The 17,329-nt window shown below is 37.7% G+C and overlaps 1 protein-coding gene across 6 annotated transcripts in view; it reads right to left on the bottom strand.

Annotated features, from left to right (window-relative positions):
* The window catches only part of SYNE2 (spectrin repeat containing nuclear envelope protein 2), a 231,703-nt gene that overhangs the window by 168,105 nt on the left and 46,269 nt on the right, over nt 1-17,329 (bottom strand). For 5 of the 6 annotated variants that reach the window (XM_088149745.1, XM_088149748.1, XM_088149747.1 and 2 more), the window contains exons 16-29: nt 17,077-17,264; nt 16,784-16,948; nt 15,727-15,882; nt 14,152-14,325; nt 11,923-12,057; nt 10,564-10,719; nt 9,455-9,672; nt 8,022-8,085; nt 5,070-5,179; nt 4,277-4,400; nt 3,175-3,335; nt 2,178-2,325; nt 931-1,502; nt 592-771 (exon numbers count right to left, since the gene is read on the bottom strand). In XM_088149745.1, coding sequence (XP_088005871.1) covers nt 592-771; nt 931-1,502; nt 2,178-2,325; nt 3,175-3,335; nt 4,277-4,400; nt 5,070-5,179; nt 8,022-8,085; nt 9,455-9,672; nt 10,564-10,719; nt 11,923-12,057; nt 14,152-14,325; nt 15,727-15,882; nt 16,784-16,948; nt 17,077-17,264 — 2,551 coding nt within the window. The remainder of the gene's footprint in view (nt 1-591; nt 772-930; nt 1,503-2,177; nt 2,326-3,174; nt 3,336-4,276; nt 4,401-5,069; nt 5,180-8,021; nt 8,086-9,454; nt 9,673-10,563; nt 10,720-11,922; nt 12,058-14,151; nt 14,326-15,726; nt 15,883-16,783; nt 16,949-17,076; nt 17,265-17,329) is intronic. The other variant, XM_088149750.1, reaches the window with a different exon arrangement.

The following is a 17,329-nucleotide window of genomic DNA, read 5'->3' as shown; positions in this document are numbered from 1 at the left end:
GAAGTTGTTGAGTCCCCAAGAGCTGTATTATGCAATTCTTCGGAATAAGAGCACTGACCCAGCCCGGATTTATGAGAATTCTGGCTTACCATGAACATACTGCTCAATTGCTCTAGTTTCTTTTCTTAACAGGAGAAGCTAAATAAACTAAAGACACATCTTTTGTCATTTTCTTTTTACAATATGTGAACCAAAAGTTCCAACTTGATTTTTCCTAACAAACCAGAGTCAGAAAACACGCTTGCTCTTGGCTTCCTATAACTGACTTGTTTGGGAGAGTCAATAATTTTGGTTTGTACATCTTGATAAACAAATGCAGAAAAAGTTTTCATGAGTTCTTTAACTTCCAACTGGCAGGAGACATAAAGTGGAAGCAACAAAGCTCTGTGTTTCAGCATGGGTGATCGTTTATCTCTAATTTATTATAATGTGTTAATATGGGTAATGTCTCACTTTACAGTTGCATGAAATGTAGCAAAACAGCACATAAGCATTTAGTGCGGTCCTACTGAGATCTGTTCAGAAGTATGTTTTATTGAATCCCAGTAGGATTTCCTAGGAGGCACATATGTGTACAGGATTGTGGCCTACTTTTCAGTAATGGCAAGTTTAGTCTTCTCCCATAGGTCCTGGGTAAGTCCCCACTGCCGACTGACTTCATTTTCCTGGGCTTTTGGCAACTGGGAAATTTGACTAATTATCTCATTCAAGGTTTTCATTTCTGGAGCACAGCGATCCAGCTTCTTCCATAGTTCACTGAGCAACTTCCACCTATATTAACAGGAGACAAAAACAGATTGAATCCTTACTATTTTACTGTGACTTTTCTGATATTCTATCATTTTAGAATGCTTCCAGATGTATTGGGCTTCAACTTCCATAACCCCCAACAATATGATTTAAGAACTAGGGGGGAAAAGGCTTTCTCACCTTTGCCAAATAGCAGGAATAGTTGGGTCCCTCAAGCCTATTGTACTGATCAAATCATATATATCTTGAATGTTTTTAAATAGCTCATTATTCTTCGAGGAAAATTCTTCAATCTTTTGATTCTGGGTAAACTCTGCTGCTGTTGCTTCAGAGCCAACAGAGGGGTTTTCCTTTACAAGTAAAGCTGCTACAAACTCTTCACAGCTCATCTTTTTACCACTTTCAGCCTCTACCAAACAGATATGGAGTTGCTTCAATTTCTCATCTAGAGACCTGGCCTCTTTTTCCATATGAGAAATCTCCTGCACTGGCTGTGGAGAACAGCTCAGAAGTGTAGAGGCATCCTCAGAACATTGAATACGTTTCAGGGAAGCCAGAAAAGTTTCAAGATCTTGCAGAATTGTTTCAATGACTTGTATTTTCTGACTCAGTTCTTCTAATCGCATTTTGTACTCGCTGATCATTAAACCAATGGCTTGCCGATCTCTTTGGTCAATTGTCCAATCTGCAGGGCTATTTTGCTCTTGGCTGTTGCATTGTTCAATACAATTTGCTATAGATGCCTGAATTTTCTGAAAGAAAGGATGAAAGGATCAGGAAACTGTGTTTTATGTGTAGCATTTATTACTATGCTATTACACTTGCTAAATCCAAGGAATGAGAGATAGCTCCATAGCAAAACGGTAGACCACATGCTTTATACTCAGAAGGGCACAGGTTGAAATCCTGACATCTCTAAGTAGGGCTGGAAAGCTCCGCCTGAAACTCTGGAGAGGCATCACTGATCAGCATTAATGGACCAACGGTTCAGCTTGATATAAAGTAGTTTCATATATTCCTAAGCACCATGTCCACTTTTGCAGATGAAAAATGATGAGCACACTATCCATACACATTTATATATTATTATTATTCTAGGGGAATAAACAAAACTGGGGAAAAGCAGTTAAAGAACTATTTGGGTCTTTTGCCACAATAAACATTACAATACAATACAAGAGACTTTCTGTTCACTACCTCTTTTCCTTAGGGAAAAGCTGCTGAGATTGGGGACTTGCACTGAGAAAAGAGGAGACTTAAACACTTCTGCTTCTTAATTCTTTTCTGAAAACTTCTTTTTGCAATTTTGCACTTAGGATTTCTGTGCATATAGTCTTAATGCTCTGGAAGCACCCAGCACTAAACTATTGAAGTTGAATAGGTATGCTTTAAATTCCAAGGATAATTTAAGCATCATCAGTACAAACCTTCATCTTCTTGTACAGAAGATCAGTTTTATTCATCACACACCGTGGAATATCTCTTTTGCAAAGCTGTTCTTCTGATCTGCAGAGTAGGACCCATTCATTTTCTATTGGCAAAACAAGGGCCAAAGCAGCCTTTAAAGATTCCTTCCTACAGGACAGTAAGGGCGACATGAACAGGACATCCCCTAAGGAAATATCTCCACACATTGTACAACATATAAGAACAGAGAACTTCCATGACACAACTCCATCAGCATAGAATGTGGTACACACACAAGGATTTCTGCTTTCCATTTTTTCATTAAAGTTTATAGGTCTTAGCTTTTCAAGATCAGCCAGGATCAGGATAGCCCGCAACCTAGGCTATGTAAAATTTTGAGCAACAGGAGTAAGATAATAAACCAATGCCCCAACTCACCATTTTATTTAAAATATGTAGTCTACCTGAGCATAAGGAAAAGGTCTAGAAAAAGAGCAAAACTTCCTAAGATTACTTCCATTGTCTGTAGAAGTTACTGAAAGAACTTCTCATCCATTTGTATGTGCTAAGTTTGATGAATGTAATTTGATGTGATGTTTGATATTGGTTACCACCACTTCCCCTAGAAGTTCATAATAAATGGGGAAGCTTGAACACATCTTTGTCATGTTCATCTTTGGGGAATCTCTGTTGTTCCCTTTCAAGGCTAGATGAGTATGACTTTAAAAAATTAGAGACCTTCCCAGAAATCAATCCAGATTGTGCATTATAATTTTTTCTCACTTTCTGTGGTCTCCATAGCCTCAGTCCATAAGGAGTATAAGCCATCCCCTCTCCACATGAACAGCTGAATACTTATGAGGCAATCTGCAAGCTAAACGAACTTTCCCCACTCCCATGCCATCTGATAGTCAGGCTAGTTCAGAATAGGGCATCACTGATTTTCTTGAAGGCAAAGTTATGTGTACTTCCCTTATGTCCAATTAGCCCACTGCCTCTTCAAGCTTCTAGCTGTACCTTTTATCTAAAGCAAACTGGAGCTCATCCCATTCTTTGTGCAGATCTTCCAGAGATTTCTCAGAGGTGACAGGATTGTCCATCTCACTTGAGAGCTTTACTAACTGTGAAGTCACAGAATCAAACAGTTTCCAGGAAGAGTCACCTTTACTTTCTAAAGCCTGAAGCAAGATGTGTAAATATCAGTGGTATGCTATTATTTTTTTAAGTAACATTGTTAGATTTATAAACACAAACAGAGAAATAATAATGTTTAATTATGCCTTTTCCCCATAGTTTAACAATGTTTGAATTGAGACAAAACACAACTAGTTCATCTATTGCTTATATAATACATTCATATAAATTCTAATTTGAATATTCATTATTAAAATTAATTCCTTTGTAGATTTCTCTGCAGAGGAACCTAATGAATGCTCTGTAAGTATCAGTACTAATTCTGTTAAAACTGAAAAGATATGCCTAGATAAGATATTATTCAGACCCTCATGTAAGCCACTGCTAGATTCCAAGAAACAGTTAAACATGGCAAACTATAATCTTCACTTTTATGTGGAGAAGTGTTATGCAACATGTCCTACAATATGTTTCTTTCGGGGAGCTGTTCCATGGGATGGCCCAATAGAATCCATTTTTTTTTTTTTGCTGCCAAAATAAATGCCCATCTATCTTACCCAAGACCTCAAGGTAGTGCTTGGGTGAGGGAAAGGGCAGCTACGTGCATTCCTGATACATTCCTTGGCATCTGCCAAACTTCCTGCCTTACCAATTTAATTTTTAACAATTATTTTTAAAAAATTAATAGGAACCTAACAGGCTATAAACCAAAGCATCAGCCTCAAGCTGAACCTTATTTCAAACAGCGCTAGTGGCTCTTTCTGAGGCTGCAGAGTTACTGTCAGAAAATCAAATGGGAATACTTGTACCCTAGGCAATTGTTTGCCCTCTGGTGTAACAGGCATTTTGTGACTGGCTCCATCAGACATGACAACCATTTTATGAACACGCCCATAATATTCTCTCAAAATTCCAGATATAGCCACTTGTGCTAAATATTTGAAGAACCCTGACCTAATAGACAAATTAGGAAAGGAACACTCACTTCCAGTGTTTCCAGTTTCTTCTGAAGGGAAGAAATGTTTGTCACATCATCAGTTAAAGGAGGAGTTATATTCTCCCTGATGCTGCTTAGGTGAAGCTTCAGATTATGTCTTGCTGTGTCATAGCTAAGAGAAAACAAGATATTTCAATTAAGAGATGCATTATTAGTAGTATTATGGAAAACTGGAGGTGAAAACAAGATGTCTGCTTGTTCTAATGCTGTCTTCTCCTCCTCATCTGCATGATACAATACAACAGTTTGTTCCCCATTGCTTTACTTGCCCATTCCTTCTTTTAGCCATCTTGATAGTATAGGCGTCATGTTACCTTAAGCTGAATATTTTTCTTTAACTTTTAACTTTATTAATTTCTGGCCAGGGACTACAAAAACAATGCACAAAAAGAAGAAGGTTCTTAAATTAAATGTCCAGCTAGCAAGGAAGCCAATCCAACCAGGAGAGGTCTGATTTCTGAGGCCGAGGGAAGGAAAACAGTGGAGGGAGCTAAGACAAAGGCTCTTCTCTCAGCCCTAGGCCATTTCAAGACCAAACAATTAAGAAATCTGAATTAATTATCCAAACTGGTCCAAAGAGTACAACTTGAGGAGAATGCATTTTATGTTACTCTTCATAAAAATTCTAGAATTGGAATCTGACAGATTAAACCAAGGTAAACCAGACTGAAAATTCAGCTCTATTTAAAAAACAAAAACAAAACATGTTTACAAATTTGTTCCAGAAATTTCTGATAAATATTTATTTCTTGTCACTTGAATATTTTATACTGAAAGGTACCTCTCTTTTAATCTTTTTAAGGCCAAGTCTCCATCACCTTCCAACTGATGTCCGCCATCTTGAAATTCCTTTTCTGGTTCAAAATTAATACAAGAAACATCTTCTGAATCCTAAACAAAATGTCCAAAATAGTTAAATAATTGTAATACATAATATTCATAAAATATTTATGTATATACAATGGAACCAGAACATTTTAATTTTCCAGGTAAAAGAAATCCTTACCCAAGAGATTAAAGACTTCTTTTAGAAAGACTGGAGATTATGAAGCCACAAGGAAAATAATTTTCACAGATTTCTTTTATCCTAATTCAGGACCCTATACATGCATAGTTGGGATCTTGAATGTTTAAGTTTTCCCATTCATGTTGATAAAGCGGAATGTTCCATATGCATGAAGGCTGGGTGAAGCCATACCTAAAGCAAAATGACTATCACAGTAATATAGTCCTATATATTCCTCAAATAGTACAATACGCTTAGTCTAGAAATTATGGGTTTTACAAAATACAGACTGAGAATGCTTGTAGGAGGTCGGTTTTTTAATCATTCTAGTCATTCTCTAATTACTGCATTCTGGGCCCAGCTAAGGTTTTGGTAATAAAAATGTATGAATATAATGTATTAGGCCAAAGACCTATATAGTCTCTTTTGCACAGCAGCTGTACACATAAAGCTGAAAAGCTCGTAAGTGGGATCTGAAGGAAAAAAGTCTTTTCCCACTTCTTCCAATAGTTACAGATAAATTTAACTAAAGAACAGCTTGTAATCTGAGCTTTCAAATAAGCATCTGAGATCTGCTCTCTGGTCTGCCAGTCAGAGGTATGAAAGTGGCAAATACTATTCCTCACAATTTCTTTTAGACAACTGACTATGCAAAGTAAATACGGCTATATTTATTTATTCAAAACTACCATCAGTGGTTTTCTGTTAATAATAACGGTAACTTTCACAATATTTTTAAATTAGACTTACCCAGACAGAGAATTCAGAGGCTGTCAAGGGAATAATTTATGCCTGATTTCAGGAAGGATTGTAACAAACTTTTTCTGCTTCCTTTAAAAGGTTGCAGTACTGTGAAACCTTGATTTGCCAGGCCCTAGTGCAACAGACGTTGCATGCAAAGGATGAAATTTCACTGCAATTGATGTCATATGCAGCATGATGCCATGACACTGAGGCTCTACCTCTGGGCATGCTTGCTACTTCCACCTTCTTCTCACCCCACTCACTGCCCCCATGGCCAGCTACATCCATGTGCTATCCAGCTGGTCTGAGGTGCCCAAGCAGGACATCTTTGTCAGTGGAAGGGGATCTTCAGGCAAAAGAAACTGAAACTGCTTAGCCAGCTCGATTCTGGCAGCCCAAAGAGGTAGCACTCAGGGTAAATGTCAGTGGGTGGCGATGCAGAAGGGATACAACAGGCTGTTTGAATCTGAGAAGGAAGCAGGGTAGTTGCTATTATGGGATGGCTCTGGGGGAAGCAGAGATGGAACGAGATGGCAGGCAGCTGTAGAGGGAAGGGAAGGGAAGAGCCTCTGTTCCTTCTCCTCTCAGGCCTTTTTCTCTATTCTTCTTTCGGATGCCAGGAAGCTGAAATTCCAGCCAGCCTGGATTCCCCTACCTGGGCAGCCTCCAGAGGTACTTGAGTGGCCATTCCTATCCTCTCACACTGAAAAATTCACAACTGACTGTTTACCAGACATTCACAAGTGGGACTAATGTTAAGAATAAGAATAACAATGTAATGGATATGGTTATTAGATTCTGATATTGTGACAGAGGAAGCTCTATCTGAACAATTTGAATGAAATTATTAGTGAATCAAAGATAAAATTTCCAAGAAAAAGCATTTGGTAACAGGCCAATGAAATGAAAAGGATTCTAGGAAGAAGCTAACAGCTACAATAAGTCAGAAAGCAAAGTAGGTCTTTAACTATGACCCAGGGACAGGTATGGGACATCATATGAGTAGAACTCAGTGCCTGGGAAGAAATCTAGGGGCTTAGAATCATGAATTCCTTGTCTAATCCTTAGATAGATGAAATGACAGAGAGGGTGCTAAAGATGATATTGTACAAATATTGCAGGAATAGAGAAGCCAGTGTGGCATGGAGATTAAGGTGTTGGTCTAGGACAAGCAAGCCCCAGGTTCAAAACAGCCCTTAGCTCACTGGCTGACTTTAGACCAGTCCCCTTCTCTTTCAGTCCAACATATCTCATGGGGCTGTTATTGGGAAAAATTGGAGGAAGAAATACAGTATATGCCATCCGGAGCTACTGAATTAAAGTCAGATAGATATGAAGTCCAACAGAATAATTTTACCTATGCAACTCCTTCTTAGGAAAATATAAACTGATAAAGATGTTTGACTTTATTATTTAAGAGAAAAGGTAGTATTATTTCAGCTTATCTAGTTAGAAATGCTTGCCAAATATAATACATGACAAATCAAGTAAATATCAGATGAGGAAGAGTATAAAGAGAGAACTGATGCCGAAAACATTATTCTATCTTTAACAGCCTGCCCAATGAGTTCTTTTTAGTATAAGGTTCAGGTGGACCTATTAAATGGTTTGTATTAAAAACCTTGCTTTCAAAAGGTATTAATGAATTGATTGTATGAATGTTATGCTGTACTAAACATACTTTATAATCACCAAGGAAGAAAGATCCTGGGTGAAGGGCGCAAAAAAAAAAAAATGCTACCTATGAATTTCAGGTTTCCAGTGTGTGGCTCTATGATCCATGCAAGACTATTTTTCAAGCTGCCACATAATAACAAATAGGCACTGATCTACAGAGACATTTATTTTCATCAGCCTTCATCAGCCAGATGGAACTGCAACTCCCCATTTTCAGTTCTGGATTAGGGAAGGCTGATCTTCATGAACAGCATCACAAGGAAGCATCCTTGAGAACTGCTATAAGCATTAAAAAGTGAGTCTTACCTTTTCAGCTTCAGGATTCTGAGATGATACCTTCTCTTCATTGACTGAAGTAGGTGTAAAATCTCTGAATTTTAAAACGAAATAACATCAGAGTAGAGCAATGAAAAGTTGTATCATTGTGGAAAAAGGAGGAGAGGTGCTACCCCGATTCTATTCACATGCTACTGAGAAAATAGCTCAAGGTTTCCCAAACTTCGTTTCATGTCTTCTCTCCCTGTCACCTCCACCCCTGGCTCTTCCCTGGAATTAAAATTCAACATGTTTTATTCATACGTCACAAAGAGTGTCATCTGCAGGGGCTTTCTACTTTCATCACAATGATGAAAGCAACATTACAACATTGTGCTATCAGCTCTGCCCCTTTGGATAATTGTGTGACACTGCAATGCATGTAAAAAATGGGTGGGGCTGGTGTCATAAAGCCACCACATTGCTGTTCTTAGTCTGACCTTCTTTGCCCCGTCGGGTGCCCCCCTTCACAAAAAGTATTTTAATTTCAAGACCAATTTACACATAATGGTAAATTATAAGCTCCTCCCTCCATTTTGAAAAACAGCTTATAAAGCTGAATTCAGGGATAGAAAGCAGGAGGACAAACTGCTAAACACTTTGCAAAATGTCTGCTTTTAATTGTGTTTTTCATTTTTTTTTTCATTTTTTATTTTATTCTCCCCAAATACCTACGCAAGTAAAGGGAAGATATAGGATGCCCAATATCGAACAGATAAAAAGTTGGAAAAGGAAGGCTTAGCCATATTTTTATATTGCCAATTCTTTACTTTTGATTTCAGTATTCACCACTAAGGTATTCTCTTTAAAAACTCAGGTGGAAGACCCACAGAACTGCATATCACATGTAATTTTATTAATAGTAACTGTCACGTGAGAGCCAATTTATGTAGTTGTCAAAGGCACCAGGCTAGAAATGGGGAGTCCAGGAGTTCTAGTCCCATTTTAGGCATGAAGCCAGCTGGGTGACCTTGGGCCGAGGCAAGGAGTAAACAATACCCTAATCAAGGAACTACCGACTCAGACAAACCACCAAGCGGTAAACAACAGCCTAATCTAGGAACTACCAAGGAAAAAACAACATCCCCTCCAACAATGACAGGGCAGGCTACTATCTATAAACTGAGAGCAAACCCCACTCCCTTCTAGCACTGAAGATGTTACCTAGCCGGGTAACAAAACGTCTGCAACAAAACAACCAAGCTCACAGAACCCCAAGGGGGTTCTCAACTCCACTGTATTGCTTGTCAAAGCTAGGCAACACAACTTTATAGCATAATGAAATGCACGAATCCAGCCACGAAGTGAAGGACCGTCAAAGATGTGTTAAGAATCTCCTACAAAAGCTATTTTATTGGATGCTGAACCAACTATCATGAGTGCCCCCATGCAACAGTTCTACGCTAATTATTGAAAATACCCACCCTTTCTCAGATGAATGCTCATCTCCAGTCCTAGATACCAACTCATTGTAAATAGTTGCTGCACGTTTTTGAAGTTCCTTTTTCTTTTGCTCATATTCTGCAATTGGCAGCTTTATTTTGGACTCTTTTTCCACTTTGGTCATTTTCTCACACATTGTTTTCAAAACTTGTAAGCAAGTGTTAAGCTCACCCAGGCCACCTTGCTGAGAAAAGAAGGCCTAAATGGATACAGAAATGCAGATACACCCATCTTGAATACTCCAAGTCCTTATTAACTGACAATTAATTACATGCACTTTTCCTATAATGACACTCCCACAAAAATACTTAAACCTAACTTAACCAATCCGATGCTTGAAGCAGCATTGCTAGGGCTACGTTACGGGTGAGGAATCTCTGCTGAAATTCAGAAGGCAGAGGGTTGATCTGGTAAATTGTAGTTGTTGATGTGTAGTTCAGCTCTTTGCTCCATCCCATGACTAGACCATGCTAGACCAGTGCTTCAAATTCAATTTCCAAAGGTGCTTTGGAGTATGCAGAAGGGCAAATGTAACATCTGTCTGCCATACCTTAAAGCAGCCACATGCTCTAAAACACCTTTTAGAAAGGAAATTCAAAGCACCGGACAGCCAAATAGCAGAGAAAGAACTAAAAGGATCAGAATTCTTACCAATTACTTATTTTCCACCAGTAACTTAGGTCATAATTCTGTCCATCTTGGATAAAGAATTTTATATCCTCAAGCCAGAATTGGATACTTAATACAAACAGGTGGAATATCCACACTTTCAGCTCGGGTATAGAGATTCTATTGTGCTAGTAGGTTAGATTTATTCCACAATCTCCCTGTGGGATATGCAGCTAACCAACGTATTAAACAGATCATTGCATCATACAGTTCTACACTGTTTCCCAGTTGAGCATGCAGACAATTTCGGTTCAGTTCTTGGCCCCTCCCAATGACAATGTCAGGAAACAGAGTCAAAGGAAATCTCTTACTGCACTGAGACACTGGAGAGCCACTATAGTAAGTCTGATCCATTACATGATGGCTTAATAAAATAGGAAATGTCTGAGAAACAAAAGAGTATGTTGGTTTTACATAGTACCTCGTGTTCCTCAATAAGTCCTTTGGTTTTCCCTGCATTGAGCAGTTTCTTCTCTTTATTTATCTGCTTAGTGAGATTTGAAAAAGTCTTATTCAACTTCTCTCTTTCAATTTTCAATTTCAGGTGAATATAGGACATGATTTCACAGCGAACAGCCTGCAAAAGAGATGGTCAAAGTCTAAATTTTCAGGTAGCAAGGGAAACATTTTTCATCCAAAACTTGTTCTAAGATCAGAATAACTTTTTAGCTTCATAACAACCATGCAAGCTATGTATCTGTTCATTACATATCTACTTGGGTTTCTAGTTAACACAGCACTCAAGGCAGTTAACAGTAAAATAAACATAAAAGAATGGAGTTATAATTAAAAGATTAAATCTCATCCAGTAGACATGCAGATAAGAAAGAGAATATAGGAGGGTTCACAAAATCCTCGTCCACATATTTGTTAGGTATATTTAGGCACTGCCTTTCATTAAAAATGCCTACTGTAACTAACAATGAAATCCACAATGAAAAACAAATGAACAAATAAAACACATATAGGACTATAGCAAAATATTAGTAAACGTATTGTATGTCGTATTTTGTAATATTTATAAATACGTCAAGTGTACATATTTACAAGTTTGTTGGAAATGGAAGCAAGTTAAAACACGATTATATTAAAAATACAGATTAAAACACAGCAGAAGAAAAGAACAAATCACTTGAGTGGATGAAATGCCTCTTTAAATTAAAAACTCTTTGCCTATTTCATAAAACAAAGGGAGTAGGTGAACATTTCTTCATATAATGTTTTAAAATTGCAGTCACTGAAAAGACTCTGTCTTAAGTTTCTGCCAAGTATACATCAGCCCAATTTTGCAGAATGGTTCATGAACCACACATATACTTTCAGTGAATCTCCTGGCAACACACATCAAAGTCCTTGCATGGAAGGGAAGGTCAGCAAAAAGAGTACATATGTATTCCCAATACCAAACAAAATCCCCAAAATGCAGGATTTCAGTTAGTATGGAGTCGCACTGCAATCTGCACCTTGATTCTTCCTTGCTAACACTCTGATGTAGTAACGAAATACAGCCTACTACAGCAGACTCACGTCCTCTCTATACAGTTGTTGTATATATGGAGAAAGTTCTAGGAACCACATAATAACTTGTCCATGATTACTTGCTGGAGCTCACTGACTGAGACCGATCTTCAACCTAGGTCTCTTTGGATGAAGCTAATAATTCTCACTGCATGCATGCTGTAGCAAAAAAAATCCTGCAAACATTTCATGTAACAACTAAATACTCAAGTGGCTTCTCTTTGATTAAAATGCCTCTCTATTTCCAAGTACATTTTCTCACCTCCCATCTTTCACAAACGTCTTTGCTCCTTTCCTCCACCAATGCCTTTTCATGAGCAGATAAAATGCTTTTCAGTTGTTCCGCTGCTTTCAAAAACTTGCTAAGAATATTAGTATCCAAGATGCTAAAAGCCTCCTGGAAGAAAATGACATACAATTACTTAATTATAATCTTTAATCAGCCCCCCCCCCCCAAAAGTAGATGCATGCCTAGAAGATACAAAGGTCCTTTCCATTCCAGTGGAACTGCAGAGTAAAGCAAGCGTTGCTGGACATAGAGGAACAGCCTTTGAAAGAACTTGCTTTAACCCACTGCTCAGGACAAGGAGAGCTCGCCTGATGTGCATTCTGTCAGACCCTGGCACATAATGCCACTGAATAGCTTCTGGAGCTCCAATGCCCAGACAGGGCCCATCACAGACCTAGTGTCCTTCCTAGGCTCTCTGGTCTCATTAATTTGAAGCCCTGTTACTACCCCCTCCCAATACATCTTTGATATAGCATAACTGTGGGGCACTGTGGTAGGGAAATTACAAGTATCTACACTACCCTGTGCTGATCTCAGCCCCACAGCCCATGCTAGATAAGACCAGGAGGGCCTACTGACACAGGACACAATCAGAAGACCCCATTAAAAGGTGGAGCTGGAGCTGCAGTAAGAGACATAAGCTATATTCACACATCACCATGAACCATCATATGGTTTTTTTGGTTTTAGTTTAGCAAAAGGTATTAATACTATCACTGTGGTTCCTAAACTATACTTTTATAGTTTAATGCAGAGAAGCACAACCTGAACCCCAGACTGATACAAGGTCCCTGAAGGCCTGGAATGCAGCCCCCTGAGATTTCCCAAATTTTTAAATTGTAATTAAGTAATTAATAACTGCATCTAATAATGCTTGTTTAATATTTAAACAAAATATTGGATAATTATCATATCAACTATGTTTAACTGTAATGAAATGACATTTAATTTTGCTTATTGCTCTACCCACTACTTTTGGGAGACCTCCATCACCACCACATTACTCCAAGGCCAAGAGTATCCCTTGGCCCAGAAAAAGCTGTGGCTTACAATGATCTAAGCAAATCTAGCCAACTGTGCTTTATTTAATAAATCATGAAACAAGCTGTGCCAGTCACTATTTAATGGCCTTTTGCTTTTCAAACTAAACTTGATGTGAGACATGCAGCTACTGGTATTTCATATTATAAACAGCCCCAATGGAGTAAGGCTAGGCTCATCTAGACATCATTCCATCTCACACGGTAGCCCACCAGATATATCTATGGAGCAAATAGATATGGCCATACCATAGATTTGTACTGTGGAAGTATCTGATTTATTGTGTACCTTTTTTCTATTCCCTAGCATGGAATTCCCTAGCATGGAATGTGCCTTCTTTACAGTCACTACACTCAATGTAGGTGAATTCACTGAACAATCTACAATGACCTCAAGGTTTTTTTCTTGGTTGGCCACTGACAATTCAGTCTCCATTATTTTATTTGTGAAGTATGGATACCTTGCTCCGATGTGCATCACTTTACACTTATTGACATTGAATCATATTTGCCATTTAATAGCTCAGTCACCAAGTTTGGAGACGTTATAGGAGGAGAGCTGTGTTGGTCTATGGCGGCAAAAAATCAGGAGTCTGGTAGCACCTTTTCCAACCAATGCAGCACATCTGATGAAGTAAGTTGCAGCTCACAAAAGCTTATGCCTTTTAATAAAATGTGTTAGTTGGAAAAGATGCTACCAAACTCCCAAGTTTGGAGACATCACTTTGGAGCTCTTCACAGTTCAGATTATTTATGTCAGGGATGTACAATTTCCACCCACTCAAAGACTGCACCATGGTTTGCATAATATTTTGAGGACCGCATTCCAAAAGTAGACAGGGCCAGGCTTGTTTTGGGAGTTGGCTTTAAGAGGTAAAATGGATGCCTTAAACGTTTACAAGGTTTAAGGGATCCATTAAACCCCTAAAAATCCATCCAACCCACCCCCATGCAAAAAAACCAAGGGATCAAATATTGACAGAGCTCCAGACACCATAATAGGGATACTGGTAGGCCATACTTCCTTTTCTTCTGCCTGGAGACATCCTTAGCATATTGTTTAAAGCTCTCATAATCCCCATTCCTGTTCTTTGTTTATGATAGCCACAGTACTATGGCCTTTAGAGTGCTTATTATGCAATAGTGTCATGGATTAACTCACTTCGTATTTTGAATGTGGTTCCTCAGAATTTGTCTTTTGGCCTACAAGTTGCATAGCTTTCAGAATAGATGCTTCAAGTTCCTTGTGAGCTTTTTCAAAGTTTAGCTTGACCTCATCTTCTGAGAAGAACTCTTCTGGTATACATGGATCTGCATGAAGACTAACAGGAAGAATCTAGGAAGAAAAACCATAGGAAATTGCATCACATAGTCTTACCATATAACCACGGTCATCAAAAGGCCTGTGATCCATTTTTTCCTTTTAATCAATTTTTAGAGACTTCAAAAAAAAAAAATGGAAAATTCATTATGTGAACTTTCTGTAAAATTATATTAATTTCATACTAAAAATCTTTTAAATATCAAATATATTTAAAATACAACCAATTATCTGGGAAGATGTATATATTTTAGGATTGTGTACACTTCTGTAATTCATTCTCTTATAGGACTGCATTAAAAACTGGTTTTTCCTTTATGGATCTGATCCTCTTAAAAACTAGAAAACAGAAAAGATAAATATAAAACATGCATGTGAGATAATATGTGATAAAATATATGTGAGATAATATGACATGAGATGTGGCTGCAAAAAAGGGTAAATGCAATTTTAAGTTTCACAAACAGAAGTACCATTTCTAAATGGTAAAATCATTCTGTTATATTCTGCTTTGATCAGACCTCCACATCAAGTATTGTGTCAAGTTCTAGGCACCACACTTTAAGAAGGATTCAGAGAAAATTGAAAAATGTTCAACTAAGGGCAATGAAGGTGGTAGGGGAATGGAAACTGTTATGAAGAGGAATTGAAGGAACTTGGTATGCTTATCCTTCAGAAAAGATAACTGAGGGAGGATACTTCAAATATCTAAAAGGATATCTCACAGAAGAAGGGCAAGACCTCTTCTCTCTCATTTCAGAGTGCAGAATATGAAATAATGGATTTCAGTTACAGGAAGGAAGATTCCAACTGCAACCATGATTGAGATTGAAGCCCTGCTCCCTTTTCATGAGGATGACACACACAGGAGGGGGCTTCAATTGTGTGGCTGTGCCTGCCAGCTTGACTTTTTTGACACCCCCTCCCCACAGATGCCCCTGAAGGTAAGTCAAATGTGTGTCAATATTAACCACACTATAATTTCTTAGATACTACAAAAACACCAAGAGAGCCATGTTGGGCTAGACCAAAGTCCAATATTCCTTTTCTCACAATGGTAAACCAGATTCCCCTGGGAAGCCAATAATAACAAAAATCCCTTTCCTGCTGTTGCTCCTCAACTACTGGTAATTTGAAGACAGCACCCAGTCACCATGACTTGCAACCATAAGAGCATTAGTAATTGCCCGCTACAAGTCCAGGCTGTTTTAGATGGGTAGTCCTAAACTAATACATCTGCAGATCTGGAAGCAGGATTATGGGTGGGATCCTTTCCCTCTCTGTGTAGTCTCTGCAAATACACAGAAAACTAAAGCATCCATAATGAATTGGCAAGAGCAGAGATTTAGTTCTGAATGCAGCAAATAGGCCAACTACTAAAACTCTAGTTTATAAATAAGATAGCAGATTCTTTACCTCTGCCTTTTCAAAGCACATTTTAAGAGGCTTCTTTGAGGGTTCCACTGGATTATTAAACATATCTGGATTGAATTTCATAGAAGAGTCAACATTTCCATTGTTATCTGTTACTAACATCATTTCTTCCTCTTGCATCTTCAACAATTTCATCTCCTATAAACATTGTGTGACATCTGTTATAATCCTCAAGTTTGTTAATTGGACTCTGATAGTTTTATTTTATGTATGTGTTTGTATTAATGAAAACTATCCAAGAATCCACAAATGTGACACTATTCATTTCAATATTAATGAAGAATATGGATTTTTTCTCAATTAGCACAATAAAACAACAACTATTATGAATGGTTATTGTTCTTGTATACATTTGGAGTTTTTACAAATGTGGCAAAAATCAACTTAACTTATATATCAAGGCCTTTTGGCCATGCTTTTTTTTTTTTAAATTATACTAATTAAAAACATTTCATGCATCTGAGAAAGTGGGGTTTGGTCCATTAGGCTTATGCCACAATAAATCCCTTGTGTTACTGATGTATTACAAAACCAACAATGACTTATCAAGCCTTTAATTCATAGGTCACATGCAAATTCCAAATTCTGTAATACTGAGGAGTACAGTCTAAGAAAACTTTGAGATTGGTCCCTACAGCCACTGAATTGTAATTTTAACTTGGTAGAAGGAAGAAATTATTAGATACGCAGGGAATAACAAAATTCACTGCAATTTTACTAAATTTAATTAAAATTAAATGTAATTGCCTAAGAATGATAGGATTTGAAAGTTGACACATCTGGTAAGCCTCTATGGTGGGGGGGGGGGCTGCTCATCACTTCATTTGAGTTTTTTTTTCCCCAAGCCTGCCTAGAAAAACCAGGGATGAATCTGCAAATTTAATTTAATATGTAAATTAACCACTGAACTATTGGCATTGGGCCCAAGTGATGATATGAACCTTTTTATTACTTCTCTAACACCTGTTAACATTGCATCACTTCAGTGTTAAGTGTGACTTGACCAAATTAGGAAAATAAAATATTTATGTCCACTCACAAACTTTGTCTTCTTTATAAGCTTAGCCCATTTTCTGTTCAATTTTTTCAATTCTCCAGAAACAGCTGACCCCACTTCTGCATTGCTGGATTCAATCAAAAGGTTTCCAGCTTCATTTAAGGAACCATGCCGTGAATTCCAGGCTGCCAAGGTTTCTGTGGAGATCTAAACAATCATGTTAAAATGCATATGATGCTTATGATTTATTTATATATATATATATGTATACATACATACACACCCCTCCATAATTTACAAAACAATTTCAATAATCAAAAAACAAATAAACATACCTTCTTAGGATGGTCTTTTCGTGTCTCTTCCAGCCAAGTTTTTAGCAAGTGGATGTTTTCTGTATAGGTGGCCCAAGATGATAAAACTTTTTTCAAGGTATCATTCACATTGTTAATGTACTCTCTGCACTTGGAAATCTGAGCTTCTATCATCTTAAACAGTTTGATGGTTTCTTCAGGATCAGCTCCTAAAATGTTTTAAAATAATAATACCAGTAACCATTTCTACAGTTGTATACAAAGTCCTTCTGCA

This window comes from Python bivittatus, unplaced genomic scaffold, assembly GCF_059951505.1.
Source record: "Python bivittatus isolate LINGU-HERP-01145 unplaced genomic scaffold, Pbiv_v1 ctg000580_np1212, whole genome shotgun sequence".
Taxonomy (NCBI): Eukaryota; Metazoa; Chordata; class Lepidosauria; order Squamata; family Pythonidae; genus Python; species Python bivittatus.
The sequence above is the reverse complement of the archived record's forward strand: the minus strand, read 5'-3'. Positions and strand labels throughout refer to the sequence as shown.